This window comes from Rosa chinensis, chromosome 6, assembly GCF_002994745.2.
Source record: "Rosa chinensis cultivar Old Blush chromosome 6, RchiOBHm-V2, whole genome shotgun sequence".
NCBI classification, from domain to species: Eukaryota; Viridiplantae; Streptophyta; class Magnoliopsida; order Rosales; family Rosaceae; genus Rosa; species Rosa chinensis.
In genome coordinates, this window is record NC_037093.1 from 58,223,438 (window position 1) to 58,249,695 (window position 26,258).

At 36.2% G+C, this 26,258-nt stretch overlaps 1 protein-coding gene across 2 annotated transcripts; it reads left to right on the top strand.

The window, feature by feature from the left end:
- The first annotated feature begins 12,239 nt into the window (after positions 1-12,239).
- LOC112174634 (chloroplast processing peptidase) lies at positions 12,240-16,194 on the top strand. Of its 2 annotated transcripts, XM_024312435.2 has the most exons (6): positions 12,255-12,761; positions 14,704-14,766; positions 14,878-14,946; positions 15,161-15,247; positions 15,578-15,645; positions 15,769-16,194. In XM_024312435.2, exons 1-6 carry the CDS (start codon positions 12,534-12,536, stop codon positions 15,836-15,838), a joined length of 585 nt encoding a protein of 194 aa, XP_024168203.1. In that variant the 5' UTR covers positions 12,255-12,533; the 3' UTR covers positions 15,839-16,194. The 2 variants fall into 2 exon arrangements, with proteins under 2 accessions (XP_040363419.1, XP_024168203.1); XM_040507485.1 differs by lacking the exons at positions 15,578-15,645; positions 15,769-16,194 and adding an exon at positions 15,342-15,368 and having other exon boundaries at positions 12,240-12,761.
- Positions 16,195-26,258: the final 10,064 nt, after the last annotated feature.

The following is a 26,258-nucleotide window of genomic DNA, read 5'->3' on the forward strand; positions in this document are numbered from 1 at the left end:
CGAATCCCTGACCTCATCAGTCAAATTCCGCCAAACACCAGGAAACATCACAGCCTTTCCAAACAAATCCAAAACAAATCGAATCCCTGGTTCACTTACCCCAAATTTGTCCAAACACTATTCTTATTCCAAAAAGCAATACCTTCCAGTGGGTCATTCACCCATTAGAATTCTTGAACTACGAGTGGCTTGATCCCTCTCCCAGGGTACGTAGGCAACCCATTCAAATATCCGGGTGCAACCGCAAAAACAAACAAACAAACACACATCCGCAATTGGTTTCTTCATAAATGGAATCAAAGGGTGTTTCCCTGTAACAAGAGATCGTAATTAAGAGACACATTCTGTTTTGAATGGGTCGAACCCGAACTAATTAAAACTCTATTCTTTTAATGAATACGAGTGAAATTATGTTGGGTGACATTTTCGCTCACTGTGTGCATATTTTTCCTCAACACTAGCATGTAGGCATATTAAAAAAAAATTGCATCACTTAACATCAATCCATACAAGATTGGCTAGGGATTTCAACCCTAACCCCAACAAAGTACTACTCACTCATAATTACATATACTAACTTCATAATCAAATTAAACACCAAAATATGATCTAGAGTAAAAGGGCTAGAGTTGGCTTAGTGGTGTGTCAGATGGTCCCCAAGCTCATGTCTTGGTGGTGATGATGGTAGTGGCGATTCCCTCTCCTTCTTGCTCTTGAAGATTTGATGATAAAAGATAGTGAAACTTGTATTATGTATTGTGTGAATAGGTGGACTAGATGGAAAAAATGATGATAGAAAAAATAGTGGAGAAATGATGTAGTGGTTGTGATGTTAATGGAGGTAGAGGATAAGAAATGGTGGTGGTAATGGAGGAGATAGAGTAGTATGGATAGTATGAGTTTGGATTTTGGGAGATGAAGATGGAGTTTTTGTGGTGAAGATGGAGAGTGAAAAGAGATGCAATGGGGTGGTATGGATGATTCTTCCTTGTGAGAAGAGATGTTTAAATAGATGAAGATAAAGGTGTGAAAATGATGATGAGAAGCCAAGATAGCAGCTCAAGAATTGTAAGAAGCATGGAGGTGGATTATGAAAGTGGTAATAGATTCCAAAAACAAGAGATAAAGGTATGGAAGAGATGGAATAAAAAGAGGGAAGTAATAATCAGCAATTGAAAGAGTATAGTAGAAAAATATGGCTAACGGAGAAGAGATGAGCAACTTGCTCTCTTTATTGTGCATGGAAAGCAGGAAAATGAAGCGTGTTGAAGTGATTTTGGGTCACCAAAGTCAAAGTAAAAAGCATATGAGAGAAAGTGTGCATAGGTATGCCTGTTATCCAAAAGATAATATGATAGATTAATCTTGCCATAATCTTGTAGAATTCTTCTACGACTCTCCTTGATAATTGCAGCATCATAGACCTTCTAAAAATGCACAAGAAATCCGCTCAAAGAAGATTTTCAGCCAAATTGCCCTATTTTGACTAGAATATGTTTTTTTTCTCTGAAGCTTCCTTCCTGGACAAGGATTGACTTGATATTGCCGTAATTCTAGATGGTTCTTGACTTATCCATAATCTATGACATCATACCTTTAAGAATGATCGATAACCTTCTAGACAAACTCCAAATAAGTTGTCAGAAAAGATCTCCCAAACACTTCGTGAAAAGTTGACAGTTTCTGTCTTATCGGGAAGCTTATTTTGCACTTGATTTTCTGTTGCCTCGTTGATGATTCTGACTAGTTCTTTGACTCATGTTGAAGTAAAACATCATATCTTTAAGGAATACTGGCCCTTTATGTAAATCTTCAGTTGGAAGAATGTAAGAAATGCTCTCTAATACTGTTCCCGAAAAGCTAATTCTCAAACTGCAGTTTTCTTGTTCGCAGCAACTATTTTGCATAACGATTTTCGTGGACATTTGTTGTAATTTTCGGCCAAAAGAGTGATCAAACTTAGTCCTTTGCATCAGTACTTTACGGTTCATGGCTTCATTGCTCCATTTAAACTCCTATTTTTCTGGGATTGCTTCATGAAGTACTTGTGCCGCCAAAAGTGGTGGTGCATGGAAAATTCACCGGAATTTCACTTTTTCTCCTTATGTAAAGATTTTCTATAAAACATAGAATTAAATTAGTCAACACAAAATTAGACTTTTAGAACAAGTAATTTTCATGTTTTAGGGCACAAATATATATATTTATATATATGAATTACAATCCAACACTTATTCGCCTATGAACCATCACCACTCAACCATTTTTTGCATCACAGTTGGTGACTGGGTACGAGCCTAAAGTCTCACACTTATGCATAATTGGGTACATAGCCTATGTGGCAATTGTGCAGCCAAAGCGTACCAAATTGGGTCCTCAGCGACGAATGGGCATATGTTGGATATGATTCTCCATCTATCATCCGTTATATAGAATCTTTGACAGGTGATCTCTTTACTGCTAGATTTACAGATTGTCACTTTGATGAGACAGTCTTTCCATCGTTAAGAGGAGATAAGAACGTCAACGTTCAACGAGAAAGACAAGAATTGTCGTGGTCTATTCCCCCTTTGTCTCATCTTAATTCCCAAACCGCATAATCTGACATTAAAGTGCGAAAAATTATCGAACTTCATAACATAGCAAATGCCTTGCCTGATACATTTTCTGACATCACTAAAGTGATGAAATCACACATATCAACTGCAAACGTGATTGCAAGGATAGACATCCCTACAATGAGACATAGCGTCCCCCCAAGGAGAATTGGGCACGGTGCTACCACTATACATGGTGGCACGATAGCAACATAGGCCACAACCTCTACAAGGAAGCATGGGAGACCCGTGGGTTCAATAAATTCTCGCCCTACGAAGAGAGCGAATTTGGCATAACCTAATCCATTAATCATTGACACTAAAACCTATCCCATGAGATTTTTCCGGATTATGGTTATGTCCAAGAGACATCATTAGAGGATGCTTCAATGTTAGAACCAACTCCTTAGAGTAGAGAGATCTTTGTTAACTACACTAGTGTACATGGGAAGTGGGATAGAAACACGATCATCATTGATGAGATATTGACATATTCTGTTGCACGCAAAATTATTGACTCTGATGACATCGAACCCTGCTCCATTGATGAATGCCAATGTAGAGCAGATTGACCTAACTGAAAAGATGCGATCCATGCTAAACTTGATTTGCTAACGAAGAGGAAAGTTTTTGGGCCGGTAATGCCGACATCTCCTAACATAAAACCTATTGGACACAAATGGGTCTTCATTAGAAAGTGTAATGAGAAAATGAGATAGTAAGATACAAAGCTCGCCTTGTAGTGCAAGGCATAACTTAACGCCCCAGAGTCTACTTGGAGGAGACATGCTCTTCTATTATGGACATTATGACGTTCTGCTACCTTGTCAGTTTGGTATAGCTTCCGAAAAACTGAACATGAAGCTTATACATGTAGGCACAGCGTATCTCTATGATAATATATATATATATATATATATATATATATATTAAAGTCTCTAATGGATTCCAGTTACCCAAATTAGTAATTTTCGACCACGGAGCGGTTTTCAATTAGATTAGAGTGCTCACTTTACGGATTAAAATTATATGGATGGATGTGGTATAACCATCTAAGTGATTACTTGATTTGGAAAGGATATGTTAATAATGAATTATGCCAATGCATTTTCATTAAGAAGACAAGTTCCAAATTTGCTATTGTTGCTGTATATGTTGAAGGCACGATCATAATTGGAACTCTAGATGAGTTAAAGGAAATTGCAGAGCACTTGAAACCCAAATTTGCGATGAAAAATCTTAGGAAAATACAGTTTTATCTCGGTTTAGAACTTGAGCACCTTGTCGATGAAATTTTGATTCCTCAATCAGCTTACACACAAAAGATGCTTAGGCGTTTTAATAATGATACAGTCAAACTTGTTAGCACTTTCATGGTCGTCCGAAGTCTTGACCATAAAAAAGATCTGTTTTGTCCCAAGGATGATGTCGAAGACGTGTTAGAGGTTGAAGTTCCCTAACCAAGTGCAATAAGTGTATTATTGTATTTAGAACAATGCACAAGACTGAATATCTCATTCCCTGTGAACTTGTTAGCTAGATATAGCTCTGCATCAACGCGACACCATTGGACTGGTGTAAAGAATATCTTTCGATATGTAAAAGGTACAATAGATATGAGCTTATTTAATCCCTACAAAGAGAAAATCAAGGTTGATATGATGGAATCAGACTCCCCATATCATGGAGTCACCGCCGTTGCTCCATGATATGGGAATTAAACACCGTGAACTGATGCTAGATACCTCTCTGATCCATACAAAGGAAGTTCCCAAACTGGTTATGTGTTTACCATTCCGCGATATCTTGGAGGTCTACTAAATAGACTCTTACTCCTTCTTCGAATCATACAGAGATTATAGCTCTTCATGAAGTCGTTTGTGAATGTTTATGGCTTAAGTCCATAATTAGGAATATTTGAGGTACATGCGGTTTGAAGTCTACCACAGATGAACGCACATACATGTATGAGGATAATGCTGCTTACATTGAACAAATAAAGTAAGGTTTCATCAAAGGCGACAATACTAAGCATATATCGCCTAAGTTTTTCTACAATCAGCAACAACAAACTGTCATCAAGATCAAAGTGAATTAAGTTCGATATGAGGATATTGTGGCAGACTTATTTACTAAGTCATTTTCTAAATCCACATTCAAGATACATGTGAGTATGATTGGTTTACAGAAATTATCTGAACTCCCATGATTGCAGCTATCAAAGGGAGACGTTGATATATCAGGGGGAGGCTTTGAAATTGTTGTACTCTTTTTCCCCTTTAACTGAGGTTATTTTTGTCTCACTGAATTTTTGTTGCTCGACAAGTTTTTAATGAGGCAATATGAGAAGCATCATTGACGACATTCATGTTTGGACAGTACAAAGGGGAGGTTTGAAGGAAATTTACATTTAGTGTGTCTGGCCCAAACAGATCTCCTTATCCTAATTGTAATTGGAATAGATTTTTCTAGATATCCTAATCTTAATTAGAATAGGATTCCTTGCATGTACTCAAAGATATTGTGCTTGTAATTCTCTATAAATAGAGGGTCATATTATCAATGGAATACACATCTACTTTCTCTTGAATCTCTTTTTCCTACAACAAAAGCGGGTATTTTGAATATATGACTAATTAAGGCATGTGCATAATATAATGTATAATAGAGATTTGAAAACAATAATATGATGACGTAACCGATGGACATTCCAGTCTTAATTTTAAGACTTAATTTAATCTATGCTAGTTCGCCTAATTCCCAATGATTATGTTACTAATATATTTTTGATATGATTGTTTTCATATGTGGTACCTCAATCATGAGCTACATCATTCAATTTACCATCCAATGTAGAGATTTCCTACCATTAATTTATAATTTTATATCAATAATTCTTCATTCATCTTGCTCAGTTAGACAGCCTTAAGGTTGATATTGGTTATAAGTTTAAGGGCTAGTTTGGGATTGCTGTGACTTTGTAAAAAAAACTGCTGCTGTTGTGTTGTGAGAATAATCAGCTGTGAATTAAAACAGTTTCATGTTTGGTAAATAATATTTTTAAAAATGCCGTCAGTACATAAAACAACTGCAGAGTGTGTTTTGATCCACAACAGTTTCTAAAAGCAACATCTAGACTGCTTCTAAAATCTGCTGCCAGTGACCTGTAACTTTCAATTAAAGCTGCTTTTTATTTATTTACCAAACACAATAAAATCTAAAATTTTGAACAAAAGTTAATTTTTTTAAAAGCAAAGCAATCCCAAACGGGGCCTAATTTAATTGTATGCAATTTTAATTTTTCATTTATCGTGATTAATGTTCATATATTATTGGTTGGTATCTCTGCGTCTCGTCCGGCGGCTCCCTCCCGAGGCAAGCCTTTGGCCTTGTCGAGGTATGGTGAGTGCAGCCGGACAGGGTTTTTCTTGAGGCTGTGGCTCGGCAGGTTTCCGTGGGAGGGTTGCTGCTCTACCTTTCGGCATGGTTTGAGGCGGAGTTCTTGGCACTGAACCTCTAATGCGCGATGGCTGTGTTATACGGTGGTTGAGCTTCGGCACTGGTATCCTAGACTCATCGGCGACGGGATTTGGATCTAGCAAGTCGTGATGACGATGAGCATGACGGTACAAATCATGCGGGCAGGAGTGGCGGCGTGGTCGTGCCGACATGGTTGATCGGAAGTGATGAGGCAGCTATGCGTGCAATTTTCGCGTAGAGGAGATTGGTACTGGGCTTGGGTCTGAACATGCTTATTGGGCTGGAATGGTGACTTTCCTGTGGTCTGCCTTTTGGGCTTTTCTAATAGTTAGTTTTTACTTTCTAATAAGAGTTTTTCTATTGGAACCTCCAAATTTACTCACTTGACCTCTATGCTTTTTACACCTCTTATCAAATTTTCAAATACTAAATTTACTCACTAAACCTCCTCAAATAACCTTACTCATATAATTTGTAAACAAATTATTATCTTTAAAATAAAAAATTTGTCATTTCAATGATTTAATCATTCTATAAATCTTAACTAAATATACATTTCTTAATCAAACTTAAGTTTCAAAAATTAATGTCTAATCAATAAGAAAATGCCATGAACTATTAGGGCCTGTCCGATAACATTTTTAAAAATGATTTTTCAAAAATCAATTTTGAAAATGAAAACGAGAAAATAAGATTTGATTTTTGGGATCCGAAAATGTGTTCGATAGTTTATTCCGAAAACAATTTTCAAAAATGAGAACAGCAAAAACGTGTCTGGTACTATCATATGAAAATACAAAAAACAATGAAAATATATTCAGTTGTAGTATTTTTAAAATCTCAATTTTCAATATTTAGTGTAGAACTCAATTTTCGTTCTCTGCATCACAAGTAATTAATATAAAAGGATTTTTGATGAAGACTATTGGTGATGGAAGAAGAGAGCAACGAGAGATCAAAGATGGAGACTAGAGATGAAAGAGAGACCTGAGAAGAAGAGAGCGACGTGAGAATATGGAAGAGAGCACGTTCTTTTTTTTCTTTTTTTGGAAAATATATCTCCGTGTTTTCTAAAATATGAGAATGAAAAGGTGAAAACGTCTATTTGTCGTATTCCTGTTTTACAAGTAAAATAAAAAAATCATTTTCAATTTTCATTTTCTACATTTTTGAAAATAAACCAACGAACGCATTTTCAAGCCATTTTCATTTTATAAAATGAAAAACATGACTTAAAAACGTTACCGAACGCCACCTTAGTTTTTTTTTTTTTCTATTTTAGCTATGCAAAAAAAAAAATCATTTTTTTTATTCTCAAACAAAAAAATTCATTCGTTTTTTAATGTTTATTTTTTTTCTGTATTTTTTGTACCACATGATTAATTATTTAAATACTTTTTTTTTTGGCAAATATAATGGATTGTTTTAGATCTAGGTCATAAATCATAAGAGGATTTATTTTGTTTTCCCTCACCAATATGTGTTCAACATATATATCATATATTTTTATATCACAAAATCTTAATCATATTTTTAATTCTTATTAAATATATATGAATGCTTTAATGAGTATGTAGTGAAATTGGAAAATGAAAATAGATAAGGAAAATAATAAGGAATACAATCTAATATTATTGAATTGGAAAGTCTACATAAAATAAATATAATATTTTTTTGGGTATAATTATTGTCCTTAATAGTCATTTTATAATAGGTTATATATGTCATTTAATAATTCATAATAGAGTGAGGTCAAGTGAGCAGATTTGGAGGTCCCAATAGAAACTCTCTTCTAATAATTCCTTATTGTTTAGGAAACTATGCACTTTGGTGTCTGTTGTGGTGCCTATTGGCTATGATGTTTTCATAGTTATAGGCTCACTTCTTTTAAGTAAGCGATAAATTCGAATATAGTTGGTCTAGTCTATGTACCATTGTGGCTTCTCCACGAATCCTTGTTCTGGCCAATGCTATGTGTCAGCGGGTAGGTATGTAATGGCCTTTTTGGCATGCGATATTATCAATGGAATTTCCATTATTTCAAAAAAAAAAATATATATTGGTTGGTTAGACAATCTTAAGAAAAATATACTTCATAACAACAATATATAAGAGCATCTCTAGTGGAGATTTTTTTTATTTTTGTCAAATTTAAATTTGACAGCTGATATGACAATTTGACATTTACTAGAATTCTACTCTAATGGATGGGTCAAAAAAATATTATTTTATTACTTTTTTCTCCTTTCTTCTGTTTTTTATGTTTATCCTTCCTTCTCTCTTTTCCTCAACGGATCTTCATTATCCTTCTCTCTTTTCTCTTCTATCTTTCTAACTAATCAGTTAATCTTGTAAATAAGGCAGACCAAAGATCTTGAGAAGATTCTGATCAAAGACGGTGGAGGATGATCGACCATCTTTTTCAGATCTCATCCCATCTATTTGGACTGTTTTCTCTTTCCTTCTCTATCTTCCTTTCCTGTTTGGGTTGTTTCTCTCCATCGTATTCATTTTTTTTCCAAATACTGATCAATCATCGCCAGCCATAGACGTACTATTTGGGTTTAGCCGTGTCGGTATTCTTAATCCACCTAAATCTCTTTTTCAGAGATCCTTTTACCTAGCAATCATCTTCTTCTTCTGAACCTAAACTGCTTTTCCCCTTTTTGATCTTCACATCTTTTAACAATTTGATGCTCTGGGTATACACCAATCAAAATTTTGATTTGAGTAATAACCTCATTGGAATCAGATTTCTATTGATATATTCTTAAAATTTTAGGTAGTATTGCTTCTATTACGTCAAAATTGCATATCTACATACTGTTGCTTTGGTCTGAATAGGAAAGAAGGAGAGAGAGAGAGAGAGACGAGAATGAAAGAGCGAGAAGAGAGAGAAATAATTATAAAAAAAAAAAAAAAGACAGGAGACTCAGCCACTATCAAATTTGACAGGTTGAAACAAAACTGTCATCCGCATGGCAAATGACATTTGAGTTGACTTGTTTTCATCTGTCATTTATAGCTGTTGGGCCTCCAAGTAAAAAATAATTACTATGTTGGAGATGGTCTAATAGGGCATAATTACTAGACTTAAATAAAAAAAATTTGTTCAGCCCAAGAAGGAATTTTAATTCCTTTTGAATGAAACGACATTTGCTCTTATGACACGTTTACTTACTTGAAATGAAAAATAATCATGAATCGGAGACAAGTTGAATGAGAGAATAAGGGGGGGTGTATTGTATTTAGATTTCTAAGGTGTTTTAAAGACTTTTTTGGATTTGAAAAATCTAGGAGTATTCAATTATGATTTAATAAGACTTTTAAAGAGTTGTTGTAAGTATTAGGGTATTCAATGTGGATTTGTAAAGGGAGATTTTAATTCCATAAAAATCTGAAAGTATTAAAAAAATCTATGAATTCTATAGAATTTATAAAATAGTGAACTCTTGTGGATTGTAGAGCCTCAGGTATAAATACCAAAACTCCAAACAAATCCAACGTCTCCACCAAAGATTTTCACAATATTCTTTTTTCACAGCAGCTCGACGTAGGTACGTGAAACTTCTTCTCTCTTTTCTAGGGTTTCTCTTCTCTCTCGTTTTGGATTGAAACTTGGATCTCCTTTCTCTCGTTTCAATCCTTTTCTTTGCTCTTGAACATATTGCTATTGTATGTATCCATATTTTGATCATCTATGAATTGTGCCATATGCCCTAGGTTGACTTCAGTAGAATTCTTGTTGGTGTGAAAATAATCAATTCTCGTTGGTGTGAAATTAATCAATTCTTGTTGTTGTGAAAGGATCAATTCTTACTAATGTGAAATCATCTATAGACGGTTTGAAATTATGTGGATGTTCCTTGTTGACTTTTGTTGCGAAACCTAAACTTCTCCTAAAAGCAAATAGGGTAAAGAGAAGATAAAGAGAAAAGAAACAAACAATCAAAGATAACTATAATGAAATACAGTTGAAGAAAAAAAAATACCAAAGACGACTGCTTGGACTTGTGTTTTTGTTGATTCAATGAAGACCTTGTCTTTTTTTTTTTTTTTTTTGATGGAAGGCCTTGACATTTTTTGATTATTGCAGTACATATAGTATATATACATACTTACGCATTAGGCTACAAAACTACAAAGCAGCATTTTGCTTAATTTGTTGTAATGCCGCAGACAGTATATATAGCATATATATATATATATATATATATATATATCACCCAAAACGTACCTTGGGTACTCTTAACTTTGTTTGCTTATTTTCTTGTGAAAAGAATTTACAGGTACATAATCAATGAATCTGCAGTGTTTATTATGTATGCATTCAAAGATGCAATAGTCCCTTTTGGTCTTCATAAATTGTTCGATGATTTCCTTATGCTTTAAGGTAAAGATGCAGTAGTCTTTTTTTATTTGGAGACATCACATTTTTACTTGATAATTGCTGCATTGCTTCTTGATAGTTGCTGCTTTGGTTTTGCCACATTCATATTAGATTGCAAAACTATCTTGTTCCTTAGTGTAGTGAACCTGCATCATTAATCCAAACATAAATCAATGCCATGTTATTGGTCTCACATCAGAACATAAAAATTAAACATAGAAATAGATGTATAAATGCATTCATTAAAAGCACGTATGATTTTTTATAGCATTATCAATGAGACCTCCGCAACAAGTAAAGGGCAAAGGAGCAAAAGAAGAGGGAAAGGATGTGGGAAATTATGACAAATGGAGTAATGAAGAGAGCAATGAGTTACTGCAAGTCTTAGTTGATGCTGCCAAACGTGGTTGGCGCGATCCTCAAAGTGGTTTGATAGACAAAAAAACAGTTGAGAGCAAAATACTTCCATCTTTTAATAAAAAACTAGGGTGTGAAAAGACTTATAAACATTACACCCACCGGGTGAAATGGTTTAAGAAATAATACTCTATGTCTACTCAAAAGAAGATGAAGAAAAATGAAGCTTTTGATAAACCATCAAAAAATTTGATAAACCATTCCCACTCTCTACTTTCACTCTCCATCTCGTCTCGATTTCCTTTTTTGTTTCTTTTTGTTTTTGTTTTTTTTTTTCTCACTCTTTTGGTCTTGGGCCAACAAAAACACTCCATCAAAATCCATAAATTCTAGCAAAAAGTTTATACAAATCAGAAAAAGTCTATACGAATCTATTTATATAAAATCATGAAAAATTTTACAAATCTATTGAAAAGTCTTTACAAATCAATAAACTCATAAAATCTATTGAAATCTATCACTTAAAAAAAATCCACTAAAATCCAACTACAATACATCCCCCTAAATAAATCGGTATTGATTCCGGAGGATTGATTCCTAAACCCATCTTCCCCATTAGTAATCAAATTCCTGAGTATTCATGAATCGATTCCTGATAAGGATGTGAGGCCTACACCCATTCCGATTTATTCATGTGTTAGTAAACGCATGAATTCTTTTACCCGGAATCATTCTGATTCCTTTATATGTTAGTAAACGCATGAATGTTTTTACTCCGTAATCATTCTCTCTCATTCCAAGTAAGTAAACGAGATTGAATCGTTTGTTGATTCCTATTTCCTAATGCAATACTCATCTACATGTGCCATTAAAATACATAATGATAGATTTAACAAGAACTATTGTTTGGAATCGTTCAAGACGAGTAAAATAAATCAAATTACTTTTTTTTTAGGGGAAAGACGTCAAACTTTTATAACTACAATCAATTCATACAATGGTTAGCAACATAGTTAATTAAATCAAATTACTTAAAGTAATAATTTTCTATTCTTTACTATTTTTCTTCTTATTCCGAAAAAGAAAGGTTTCCAAATTGATTGCTTCCATGGAAGTTTCAAGTTAGACAATAACTCAGATGGTCCCCGTAACCTAGCTAACTGTATACACCAATGTAGTTAATTCAAACAAAAATGACTACAAACATACTCGCTAGAATCCGCCCCCAAATATCCAAGTACTCTTTGGTCGTTGGTCGTTGGTCGTTGCTAGAGTCCAGGACAGTTAAAGTGGGGGCTTCTTCACAGAACTCAAAGATGTGGGGGAGCTCCACAGTACCTGAGCACCACCATCACAACATAGCGAGCTGTCTCTCACAACCAACAACTTCTCCTCCAAGAATATACCCAGTCAATATATATATATATATATATATTTCCACCCATTTTCTCATTCTTTCTTCTCTGCCTCTCTCTCTCTCTCTCTCTCTCTCTGTCTGAAGCTGAAGCTGAAGCAGAGTCAGTTTTTCATGGGCAATTGGGCACGGCGATCACAATCACTTAGATTACAAAAACGGGGTAGTTCGATCACAACCCACAATCACTAGCTTGTTTCCCCTTTGCAAAAGATTGAAGCTTTTCGATCCAAGCTTTGTTTTCTTAATTTTTGTTCTTGTTGTTGTTTTGTGTGTGTGTTTCAATCTTTTTGCTATGAGCTTCTTGCGGCCCTCTGCTTTGTACCAGTGCCTCCTTGCGTACCCTTCGCTGCGGTGGATGCCGTGTCAGAGTTGGGAGTTTCTCCGGTGGCCGGGGCTCGATGGGTTCATGAGACTCTTGGTCGTGGTGCTTCTCTGGACTATGTTTTCAGAAATCCGCTTCATTCCATCATCTTCCATGTACCCGACTCTTCGTGTTGGTGATCGAGTCCTGGTTGAAAAGGTGAACCCTTTATGTTTCATTTCTGGGTTTTTCTTTTGTAAAGTCTTTCATACATTATTCAGTGGTTGGATTCTGCTTTCCTTTGTGTTCTAAGAAATGACAGCTATAATGCATGACCTTTCCTCTCTTGATTTTTGGTAATAGTGTTGAAATGTTTACCTGGTTTGACCTTGTGAATGTGTATGCAAAGACTCTCTTTGTGCCTCTAGTCTTTAGAAATCCTCTGTCTTCACCATCACTGTGTTCATCCGATAGTCTTTGTGTAACTGACCAATGTATTGTATGATCATGATAACGTTATTAGTATTTTCCTTTAGGAATATTGTACTAATCCACCAATGAGTAGATTATATCAGGATCGTGTTGTATTAGATGTACTTTTAGATTTGGACCGATGTACATCTGGTAGTTTGAGGACAGATGGTAGAGACTGACGTTTGATTGGATGGTATGAATGGAACTCTTTCTAAGATTATATTGTATTCTGGGTGCTTGAATACAAGATGACTTTTGGTGTATATCCTAACAGTTTAAGATTTTTGGAGCATTGAAAAACCAACAACATTTTCATGACAGCAGATCAGGAAATCCAGAACTCTGGAGCTTTGCGATTACAGTCTCCCATTATAATTAGAATTTCACATATTTGGTCTTTTTATGGATCTGAGATAGGCCTGCTTGTGAGGGAGATGAAAAAAGAACTGGTGTCTTTGGTCTACTACCACATAGATTGGTTCTTTTATTACTTTGTTTTATGCTATTAGGAGATTGACTCATTCCAGCAGTTGATGCAATTTCATCAAGTGAAATTATTTGGGGCAGAGGTGGTTATGGTGGTTGTCAGATTAGCTTCATTCTAGTAGCAACTATCAGCAATCAATTTTATTCTTGGTTTTTCTTCCAGCTTTGAGTAAATACTTATTACTGACAAGTACTTGGACATTCTGTTGGGTCATTAGAGTCAGCACTCGGACATTCTGTTCATAAATATTTGCATCACAGTGGCATTCTTGCTCATAGCTTGGTAGCCTTTAGTTGAGTTGATATCATCTCTCTTGGCATGTTTTACTTGGTGATTATTGTATGATCGGTCCCTGGTTTGTTTGTTTTTCTTGGTAGATCATTTTTCCTTCATCTGTTTTAAACTTTATGTCATACACGAGCCGCAAAAAATCTTCTGTTAATTGATATTTTGTCATTCGTGGTAACTAACATTGCATATAAGCCAGGACTACCCATGATTTTTTTGGGGAGATCCTTACATCCCTGGCTTTGTTCGTCTTTCTTCTTTCTTGATTTTTCTTTTCATAAAAGTTGTTGCAAAAAGTACCATTCAGTATCTGCTGAGTGCCAAGATGATTAGTAGTCATTAGCAATGTGGGAGTAAATGACAATACGGAATGAACAACTCATGTTATCTGCGGCGCTTGTGTAACTAGAGCTTTTATCTCAGAAAGTTGGGAAATCAATAGGTGAACAGTTGATATCTTACAAATTTTCCTCTGAGAAACATAATTTTAAAAGAGTTTTGACCTTTTCCCCATGAAATACAAAACAAACCTTCCTAAGCTACTTTTCTGAAATTATATCAGTTTGAACTTGTGAGTATATAGTTATATACAACTCAGTATAATATTATAATTGACACGATTGCTGCAATAATCAATTCAATTGGCATTTCATAGTTCATAGCTGAACCCCTTGACATTGTAAAAGATGTTCAATCTCCTTTAAAAACCTCCGGAATTCAGTCTAAATGGTAATACTAGACACCAAAACCTCTGTTTTCCCCGTGGCCTCTTTTCATAAAAAAATCTGTATGTCTATTACAACTTTTTCGTTCATTGATATATTTGATTATGTGAAGGTGTTAATCTACCAAGAACTACCATTTCTACTTATAGTTTTGATTAACATTGTGGTAACTCGGTAACTTTTTCAGGCCTCATATTACTTCAGAACCCCTGCTTTGCATGATATTGTAACGTTTCGATATCCAACACAGGTTAGTTCATTTAGCATACACTGGCTCAAGTCTCTTGGAGTAATGGTGTAACTCTTACTCATCTTGGCCACAAAGTGCTTTTACTCAGTTCTGTTGCTTGTTTTCCTGCAGGAACCTGGAGACTTAGAACAGATTGTTTTCATAAAGAGGATTGTTGCAAAAGCAGGAGACTTGGTTGAGGTATACTATTTATTGAGACTTTTAACATTTTATTGTGAATGTTATTATGCTGTCTCCAGAAAAGGATGGACTCGTATTCTTTCTTTGGTACATGGGCTTCTTATTATTTTCTTTTACTTATTCAAAATGCAGGACATTAGGGACCAATTGGTGTAAAAATGCATCAGGTTCAATTGACTGGATATTTTTACATTTTCATTCAACTCCTTTGCAGGTTCGGAATGGATGGCTCTATGTCAATGGAATTGCACAGAAGGAAGATTTTATCGCAGAACCACCCACATATGTATTAGATTTAACTGTGAGTACCATGTCTTTTACTCATTTTGGTTTCCATTTACTGCATCTTTGATAGCATTTTCCAGTAGACTGTTCATTAACAGAATAATGTGTAGGCGCTGATTTGACAAATTCTTCAAAACAATCATCAGTAATGCTCCTTTACTTTGTGTACCTTCTCATCCCTATTTATATTTGGGTTCATCAGGAGCCTTTTATAGTGTTTTAATATTTCAGTAGAAAATTTACTTGTTTCACTACTAATTTTTTATATTAATTAGTTTCTCTTGAGCCTAAATTAATGTTGCAATCTTTGTTCCACACATAACTATTACTTCTGGGGAACTTGCAGTATGTGCCTGAAGGCCATGTATATGTGCTGGGTGACAACCGTAACAACAGCTATGATTCTCATGTTTGGTTAGTATTTTCAACATGATCTACAATGCCTCTTCTCAACTAGTTTCATGAACTTGAAACTGTTCATTATTTTCTTCTCACGCTTCCTTTTCTCATTCTGTAAATCTTTTCTTCTGTGAACAGGGGGCCCCTTCCCATGAAAAACATCATGGCAAGATATGTCACGTGTTGTCACAGACCTCCATGCAGTTAACTCATATTTGAAGACTGACTAGAGGTACTCGAAGCTAAAGGATATGGCATGAGAGGTAGTGTAGATATGCGTCGAATGCAGTCATTCGTACCCCGATTCTGATTGTAATTCCATTTTTAACATTCAATTCAAGGCAACTTGATGCTGGATGCTGTCTGTATTTGTCTGTACTGTAGTACAATGCCTATGACTTGCTGGTAGACAATTGACAGAAAACTAAAATTCTTGTCAATGCTCTATTATAGACAACTCAACTTCTCTGCAGTAATCGATTATTGGTCTGTACTCTGGTGTAGAATAATGTAACTTAACTTCTTGTGATTGCTTTAACCATAGACAGCTGTATTGTGCTTGCTTCTGTTTGATTAAGCTGTGATTCATATTTGCATGGAAAAAAGAGATTCCAACTTCTCTAAACTACCACATTAGAGATGGAACCTTGTAAAAGCAGCAGGTTTAAGATTTTTTGGTTCATGGTTCAGTTTTTTGGTTGTTTCATATTCTGATCTATCTGTTTGTGCCTAGTGTCCTATGAATCCTGTTAGGAAATTAATCCCCCGCCATGCAAATACTAGTTGTAGAGATGGAAAGAAGAAACAACCAAGCCAAGAAGACAACAAGTTTTAACGAGGTTCGGCCAAAATCCATGCCTATGTCCTGGGAGAGCTTTCATTTTCACTATAAGAGAATTAAAAAAGTACAAGATTACACTATTCAAGTTTATGCCAAATTCTAAGCCCTTTGTATCCAACAAATACCCCTTGTACACCCTCTCTCATCCTAGAAGATCACTCTACCTCGAGAGCTATACATGCCCTTGAACATAACTCCCCATATCTTCTACATCTTGAAGACTCTTGGAGTTGCTCCTTGTCCTCTTGCTTGCCTCCACACAAGCTCCATTCATTTATAGCCATTGATAGAAGTCTAGAGTTATTTCATCAATGCTCATTCATGAATCAACTACCCATCTCCCACATTAACTCCTTAGTAAGTCTAAAAGGTCAATACATGAATTTAACCATGCATAAGTTGTCACCCCAAATGCATAAACCATTAATACCATACATTCATGCCATGCCATGCAAAATATCTCCACCAAGGAGGGATATGCACCAAACCTAACAAATCCTAGTTTCCTCCCAAAGACTTTCTTGAAAATGAGACTAGGTTGGTTACAGCACAGAAAGTAAACCAACTTGGATGCGTAACAAGTTTTTGAAGTGGCGGCATGTCTATTTCATATGTGTGCAAAAGGTTTCTCCAACTTTTTGGAAGGTAAGATTGCGTTGTGCCTGGATCGATCCTCCTTGGGATATTTATGTGAATCGAATCAAATCGATCAGTACCCGCCAACGAAAAGCTAAGCTTTTAACCTTCATAGGCCATTGTTGGAGTATTGCCCAACTTTACAAGTCCACTATCAGCAAAGCATACATAAACTATCAAGCAAAGTGCAGGAAGCAGCTACATATAGAAATTTTTTGGATAAAAGACAAAAGATAATCAACATCCCAAATGCTCTATGCCTCTATATTAGCAAATTTACTGCCGAGATAACCATAAAAAATAAAAATACAAAAAAATTAAAATAACGATAGTTTATCTGATGTGTTAATATTTCATGTAACATGAAATTATTTTAACCATTAGTGTGATCCTAAGTCTTTGATTTTTTTAATTTGTTACTTATGCTCTAATTAGCATTTTATACTAAATATAAGAGTTATTGACTCAAAGCACCAAGATGAACCAAAATTATCTCACTTATCCCAGCAACAATTTTTGTTCCCACCTACACAATTTAACAGCAAATGACCATTTTTCTCTTAATCTAATTAAGAAACTACATCATGCCACTCTCTATCTCTCTCCTCCTCCGATCCGGTTTCTCTCTCTCTCTCTCTCTATCTGATCATTCCTCTTTGCTCCGAGTCGCCGCATTCCTTGCTCCGATGGAGTCGGTGGTCATGATCTCCGTGCTCTAATTTCCAGCGAAGCGTACGATCTCTCTCTCTCTCTCTCTCTACCATTTCTGGTTTCGATCAACTCCAGCTTACCTGGTCTGAATTCGACGACGATAACTCCGAAGCAGTCGACGACGGTGGAGTCGGCATCATCTCATAGTCTGTCCGAGACCTCACGCCAGCCACTTTATTCTCGGTCTGCGGCCAGTCCCTCATCCTCATCGCCCAAACTTCGTCGTTTCCGACCTCGTTTCCCAAACTTTATTCAATTGTGTTTTTGAATTAGAAATATGCAAAATCACGTAACAGATAGATGGATCAGATGGGACTTGGTCTATGAGGCGTCCATCTCTTCATGCATGTCTCATAGTCCAGGTCTGCAACCTGTGAAGGGAGAAAAGGGAGAAGACTTGGGTGCCCCAATTATTATTATTATTATTATTATTATTATTTTTTTTTTTTTTTTTGCAAAATGGGGGCAGAAGCCCAAAAGGAAATAAAAAAGAAAAAAATTTGGTTGGCAATAAATGTTTTGAATTGATGTAATTTTCCTCATTTTTTTCTTTAATCAAAGTTTTATTTGTCTAATTTTAAGGAGATTGATTCCCATTCCGGCGACCGAAATGTCTATTGGGGGGCAATTTAGGTCTATTGGGGAGGACAATATACCTCTCCGGCCCCATATGAGATCTCTGACAACTTCTTTGAGGACTTCTGGCGAGGTTTCATAAACCTCTATTGCCCCCCAATACATGTCTATTGGGGGGCAATAGAGGTTTACTGCCCTTCTATTGGGTGGCAATAGAGATTCATTGGGGGGCCAATATAGATTTATTTGGGAGCAATAAACCTTTCCGGCGACCTATAAGATCTCCAACGACCTTTTTAGGGACCTTCAGTGAGATTTTCAGAGAAGTACGGTGGGCGGCGGCCTGTGACCGGACTCTCTCTCTCTCTGTAACAAGAAAGTGAGGGTAAAATAGTCTTTAAAAAAAAAACTTAATTGAGTATTAGGGAACACCTTATTAAAGTCTCTATGGGTAAGGGGGAATTAAAAAAACTTAATGGGGTAAGGGGGAATTAAAAAAACTTAATGGGGTAAGTGGAAAAAAAATCCCTAGAATTAGGGTAAATTGACAAAAACCCCTAAAATATAATACTGTTCATTTCTTATGAAGGTGAATCTAAAACAAAAAAACTATAAACTAACTTAAGTTCATGCTCAAGTCTTGCGAAAACTAGACCCCATAACTTTCTTAAAAAAAAAAAAATTTGAAAACCATCATGATTTTTTTACCAAAATCGCATATTTATATTTTCTCACCAAATTATGATTTTTAATCACTTTTTCAACTGGCAGAGCTAAAAATCATGAAATTTTTTTCTACGATTTTTCAAAATCAAAACAAAATAAAATTAAGGTTTCAGTGTTTTATTAATTAGAACACGTTCTAAAAGTCATTCTTTACGAATGGTGATATTATGATATGGACTTCAAGAAAAAAATAATATTAACAATGTTTAATATGTTTCGAGTCTTTTGGCATGTTATTGCATTCCACAACTACCACGGCCGACTATGCAAAGCTCTAATGCTATTCAAATGATCATGTTTCTTAACCTCACCATTGATAAAACATGTTTTTTAAAATGTGTTTTAATTGACAAAATAATAAAATCACTTATTAACTAGTGCAGCTATACTGGCCAACCCTAAGTTTTTGGTTTTACCTTCCCAAAGAAGTACCACAGCAGTCATAAACGAAAATTCTATTATGGACCATGGTTCAGGTGGACCACGGTTATATGTGGCGCGTGTTGTTCATGTGCCGTTTGCTGGCGAGTGGAATTATGAGTTTGTGGGTCCCATTGCTTCCATTAACGCGTTGGATTTGGGCGACTTTTGTACTCGTTTTCGATTTCCGACCACCTGCACCGAATACCTGTAGAAACAAATCCGTTCAAATCCTCCTAAATTCAATTTCCGACCAGATATAGTTCTAAGCTTCTTCCTACTGCCGGACAATTCGTTGGTCGAGTCCATGGTGGCGATGGGCAATGACGGCAGCGGTGTCCTGGTTGTTGGTCCGAGATGCCCGAGAGCGAGTGGAGATTGGTAAGGGGTAAACAGAAGAAGAGAGCGAAGAGGACGAGAGATGAAAGCGCTTGGTGGAATGAGTGGTGCGACCAAACGAAGTTAATGAAGAAGGGGCTGATGAGGTGGCCTCCACCCGCTTTCGACTCTGGGTTTCCATACAAGAACCCCAACCCCCTCAATTCGATTCCTCGCTCGCCACCATTTGCAAGCGGCGAGCACGATCCGATTATCTCCTACATCACATAAATCCAAACCCTAGAATCGATACAGATCCCAATTCCACATGAAATTAACCAAAAAACGCCCATCTGAAACCGTAGGTTCTTCTTCCACTCTTGTCAATTTCAAACCTTACAAAACCCAATTGAACTCAGACCTAGACCTACAAAGCTATCAGATACAAAATTGAAGAGATTATAGAATGAATTGAAGCCCACCGCCGCCATGGACTGAGTGAGAGAAGGAAAACGATCGATTTGCATAACCAGAACCAGCCACGGTTAAGTAAACGTGCAGCACGCCCCGAATTTTGACTTGGTGCAGGTGGACCTTAGTCCACAGAAGACTCTTCGTAGTCATAAGTCATAGGGAAAATGGTCCGTACGGTACCCCGTCTTTAGCTCCTTATAACTTTTGGTACCTGACAAAAAAAAAATATCAAAACGGTACCTGAAGTTCTATGCCCGACCGAGGATTGGTACATATGGCCGTTAGCTCCGTTACATCGTCTGCCTGCTGGCAATTTTTGAAGGGTATTTTCGTCCTTTGATGCGTTAATTTTTTTTTTCTAAGCATCTCTCTCTCTCTCTCTCTCTGTTTCTGCATATCTATATGCTGAGGAGTAATAACTTCCTCGTCTCCGACGCATTTTCCGACGAGGCCATTATAAATATTCCCGAAACTCAGATCCCCGAGCACAAGCTCAGGGCCCTATCAGAATATTATGCACAGCCGAATCAAACCCCTATAACCCAAACTCCAATTCCGACTCGTCTTCTAAATCATTCACCAAATGAACCCCAAATTGGGGAGTTTGGCTGCTTCAAACGGCGATGGTGGACGGAAAGCCACCTAAAGAAACGGCGCTCTGCACCTTCCTTTCACTTTTCTCAGTCCTCACACTTCACCAGCTTCAATGGCGTTGGTCCGTCGCCGGTCTGAAACGGTGGCTCCCACATCTGGATGCGTGGAGGCTGATTTCATCACTCAACTCTTCCTCCTTGTTGGTAGCCGAGCTCAAGAGCAAGATTTTCAAGTTCAAAAATATGGGGCACCCAATCACTCCCCCCTCCCAAAACATAGCTGGGTCAGTTCTGGGTTGTTTTTGTTTCTCAAAATTGCATCTTGGATCTTTGATCTGGAAAGAGGAAGAACGAAGAAGAAAGAGAGAGAGAGAATCAAGGTGAACTGTTTGATCTGCATCTTGGATTTCAGCCTCTGGTGGACTGTTTCTTTTCCTCTTAGGGGTTGATTCTGTCAATGAGCAAGTTCTCCGATTTGGCTTTGGAATTTATGTTCTTTACGACCTTGACGCCATTTTTGTCTTGCTCGATTTTCTCCGGAGTCGGAATCGCCGGCGCAATTGAGAACAGGGAGGCGTTGAAAGTGGTGACCCGAATAGGCCTGGACTTCTCAGTTTTCGACCTGCCCAGCTGGCCGTTCGGGTGAACCGTCGCCGACGAAGACTTGTTGGAAGTGGGTTCGTGCTCGAATTGGGACTTGGAGTTCGTTTTCCAGAACCGTTTGATGACGACTTTGTTCCAGGACCGGCGGCGGGACGGCCACCGAAGAAGGGAGCAGAGGCGGCGGAGGTTTCTGAGCATTGCAGGTGAAATGGGTTAGGGTCAAAAATGGGTCTTGGGTTGTGGGTTAGTTGGGGGAGGAGAAAAGATGGAGTCTTTTGCAGAGATGAAGAAGAAGAAGAAGACACAAAAGTCTCTAGGGGTGAGGAGTTGGGTTTGGTATGAATTTGATGGAGGATTAGTTAAAAAAAAAAAAAAACCAGAGGAACTAAGGAAGAAGAAGAAATGAGGAAAAAACGTTCACAAAAAAAAAAAGGGTGCGGCTATTGCCACCCTACCATTTTCTTTGTTCACCCTACTTGCTTATTACACCCTACATTTTAGTTTTAGTTATTCAATTTACTTATTTAACCTATTTCTCTTTCCAAAAATATCCTTATATGACATATCCAATTAAAAAATAAATATTTTTAATGAAAATCTCTCATTTAATTTATACTCATAAAAAATTAAAATTTATTAAAGTTTCCTAATAAAATCATAATCTGATTTACTCCCATTTTTTTTAATTTTTTCTTTCAATTTCAATGTTCTCTATTTCAATCTATGTAAAAAGATTAATAAATTTACAACTATGATCAATGAAGAAGAGATTGATTTTTTTTCTTCGTGTACGTTTTAAATTTTTACTTTCGGTGTTCACAAAGAATATTACAAAGATTTTGATGAAGTTAAAGGTAATGGTTTTGTGAATTGAATAACAAATTAATGATGAGGAGGCAACAAAAAGACAAAAAAAAATAGTAAGAAGATAAAGATTAATATTATCCAATGAGAAATTACGTAGTCTTTGTATTTAATTAATTACTTATATATTTATTTTTTTCTTACATATTTAGATTTTAGAAAATTAGTGTATTTATTAGTCATTTTGCACTTGGGTAATATAGTCTTTCAATAATTCAAATATTCGTAAGGTGAACTAAGAAAATGGTAGGGTGGCAATAGCCGCACCCAAAAAAAAATCTAAGGAAAAAAAAAAGGAAAAAAAGAATAAAGGGTAAACTTGTCATTTTATGATCAAAATTGCCAGCTGGCAGATGATGTAACGGAGTTAACGGCCATATGTACCAATCCTCGGTCGGGCATAGAACTTCAAGTACCGTATTGATATTTTTTTTTTGTCAGGTATCAAGAGTTATAAGGAGCCAAAAACAGAGTACCGTAAGGACCATTTTCCCTAAGTCATAACTTCTTTCATTGTGTCCAGTTTGGAGGCTAGGTTTGTAAAGAGACAATAACCCTAACCATATTACCCACTGAACCAAATAATGCATTAGTGATATCCATGAGAAGGACACCACTGACATTGTGGCCGGTCAAGAGACACGAGTCTTTGCAGGTCCATAATGATCCAAATTTAGGAGTCATCGGAGTCGTCCACCAGGCAGGTCCAGAACTCCAGATCCAACATATCGCCGCGTGATTAAGTTACCGCCACACGGACACTACAAACACGTGGCCTACCCAGCCACGCATAACGTTAATTAGTTCAAACCCTACACCTGCAATCCATATTATCAGAAGTGATCTATGGATGTGGTGGTGTCACCACTGTGTCACAATCAACTAGCACTAGCTGCAACTTCTTCTTCATTCCCAGCCAGCTTATGATCGATCTTTCATAAATATTAAGCGATGGAAAAGACATGGAAGAAAAATCTGCAAAGCAGTCATGGCATGGACTGCCATAGTTGACCGCCGTATATATCTTCGATTATTTCTTTCTTCTATTGGGTCCTAATTGTTGAATTTTAATTCGATCACCCACCAATGAGGTCGAATAGTCTATTTCTTAAGTTTTTCTTCCAATAGAAAAATATGAACTATGGCAACGCCAAATTATGATATTGTTCTTGGTTCAATATTTGTCAACATATATATGCGGAAACTTGTAGCTATCGCCTAGGTTAATTCTTTCTGATAACTTCTTCTTAATTTAATTATTTGCCTTTTTGACATTAAGTGATTCCAATATATTCAAAGAAATATATGAAGACGCGAAAACAAGAAACAACATAAGTACCCTACCCTAACTAAACCGGAAGACTGATTACATCCTCTCAAATTTGATCATGATCGACTAATTTAAAGTCGGTTATTACTTAATTACTGCAAGGAATATTTCAAACACAATTAACTAAATTAGAATCTAACTAAACCCGACGACTGAGTTCATCAGCATTAAACTAAGTCGCTTTAGGTCCTAAACTTCAATAGGTTTTGAATTTTTCTGGGAACAGTTGTCTTTTTTCCAGAAAAAACAAACCATTAGATCCATTGCTTGATCTAGAACCAACATGTATACAGTCTCATGAGTTTGTGGTTAAGTATATGCAAGAGTATTATAAATCTATTTTACGAGTTAAGGGTCTAACATGACATCACAACAAAGCAGCTACTTTTTCTCAAAAGTCCACATACTTCCAGACACTTGTTCCCAATGTCTTTGATTTTCTAGTGAAATAATAATAGAGCACATGTCGGTAACTATAGTTTGTAGTTTTCATCAATGCGAAACAATTTTCCTGCCCCCAAATAATACAGATCGACTTAACGAGGTCCGAAAATGTTATATTTCCGCCTAATAGGAATATATAATCTTATATTGATTTTGTGCTTATTTTTGTCAAAATAACGAATTTGGATTCAAAAGTTGATAGTTTTTTTTTTTTTTTTTTCTGTCATTATGTCATTTGGAAAAGAGTGGGAGAGTATGAAATGTCACTCCTGCTGTCCTGCATGCAAGGCAGCACTGGATATACTCATCATATCTAGATAGAGACTTTGCCTGCATGATTTTAAAAAGATTGGGATGCGTACATTGCATTTCCTTTAACACCGAGTTATAATCATGTTCTCTCATTGGCGCTACGTGCTACATATAAATGCACCCAAGCATTAAGATATATGAAAAGAACTGGAAAGATAACGCACATATGAATATCTATCAATACTTTTTGGGTTTTAGATAAAGCACAAGAATGTATATAACTATAAAGAAATAAAGACCCATCGAGGCGTGTGGATGTGTCAGCACTCAAATTTTAAAGGGCCCAGTTCAAGAATGTTCCCAAGAAATCTAGAGGTTTAATAACTTAATTCGTCACGTTAGTGTAAGAGAAAACATTATCAATTAATCCAATATGGGGTCGTATCAAAAAAAATAATAATCCAATATGGGGTGCAGATGATAAATTTTACTAACTTTCCATCTAAGTTATTAAGGCAAATCAATTGTCTGAAGTTCTCTTATGATTAAGTCTCTCTGCAACCTAGCGAGGCGGCGAGTTGCGTAGTTATTTGCTTGATTAAATTGACGCAACTTCTTAGTGGCATAATGAAATTGAGTGTCGCCGGATTTATTTCCGTACTGTAACATGGTGGGAAAGCTGCGCTATTTATAATGATGCTTCTTCATGATAGAGTTATCTTTCTGGTATGTCACCGCTATGTCAAAGCAAATAGAGTAGTCATTCGCGCACTTTTTGCTAATTGGTGCTTGTTAGAATACATAGGTTTTGTAGAGAATCTTGGTATTATTTCAGGATGTTCTTTTTATACTTATTGTAATATGGGGCTCAGACTTTATGTCCCCCGCCTTGTATTCTGTAATTTCATTAATTAAGGCTTGAGGACAGTTGCACCAGCCCTTCAAAGGAAAAAGGAAAATAAAAACCTTGGTCTGCAAGAAACAAAGGCAAATCAATTTTCAATTTGTCAAATGATGTTGAAATGAAATGTATGATAGGATCAGTGAAGGAGAATAGAATACAGGGAGGGCAGTTTGGGTATCTTCATTTTAGGTAGGTGGGTTGGTGATGATCGATGCTTAAAAAGTCTTGCCAAAGATATTTACTTCTTGGAAATTTTGGACGCAATAAGTGAATAAGCCAATAAGGCATCTAGAGAAGTAGAGAGAGCACGCGCCCACACCTAATCCTGGTACGTACTTTAACTAGAGGTATCATAAAAATATGGATTGCCATCTTTACAGGTTTTGTAGGGTATCAATTGAGTAGTAAATTTTTTGTTTACTTGTTCCCAAACTTGATTTGAAGATGCAAACTTCAAAAGATCAACTCATGTACATGAAGTACGTGCATAAGTATGTGAATTTTCATCAATCATTATTGTTGCCAGTATTATGTACTTCAATATTTGAGAATCGTTTATACATGTATATATGTAAAATTAACTCATATCAAATCATATAAGAGGAGAAAACAATAATTTTTTATCTGCATTCCATAACAAGTCATTTTTCCTTCAGTATAGTTCTTAAAATTAAAGCAAAGATACGTACGTACTAAAAAGATAATTGGCTATGCACTTGTATGTATGATTGCATCCGCGTGCTTTGAAAGCAGAGTTCGAACTTCAAACTTCAAAGAGAATAAACCTTACAAATTAATGAGAGAATAAAAAGAATCAACTTTGTTTGTACTTTGTAGCTTATGTTTGTGTTCACTAAAAATTTAAAGTACATGTTTTGATCGATCGCTTTGACGAGTGAGTGCTTCAAGTCTCTTTTGAGTTTGAGAGTAGGTGCT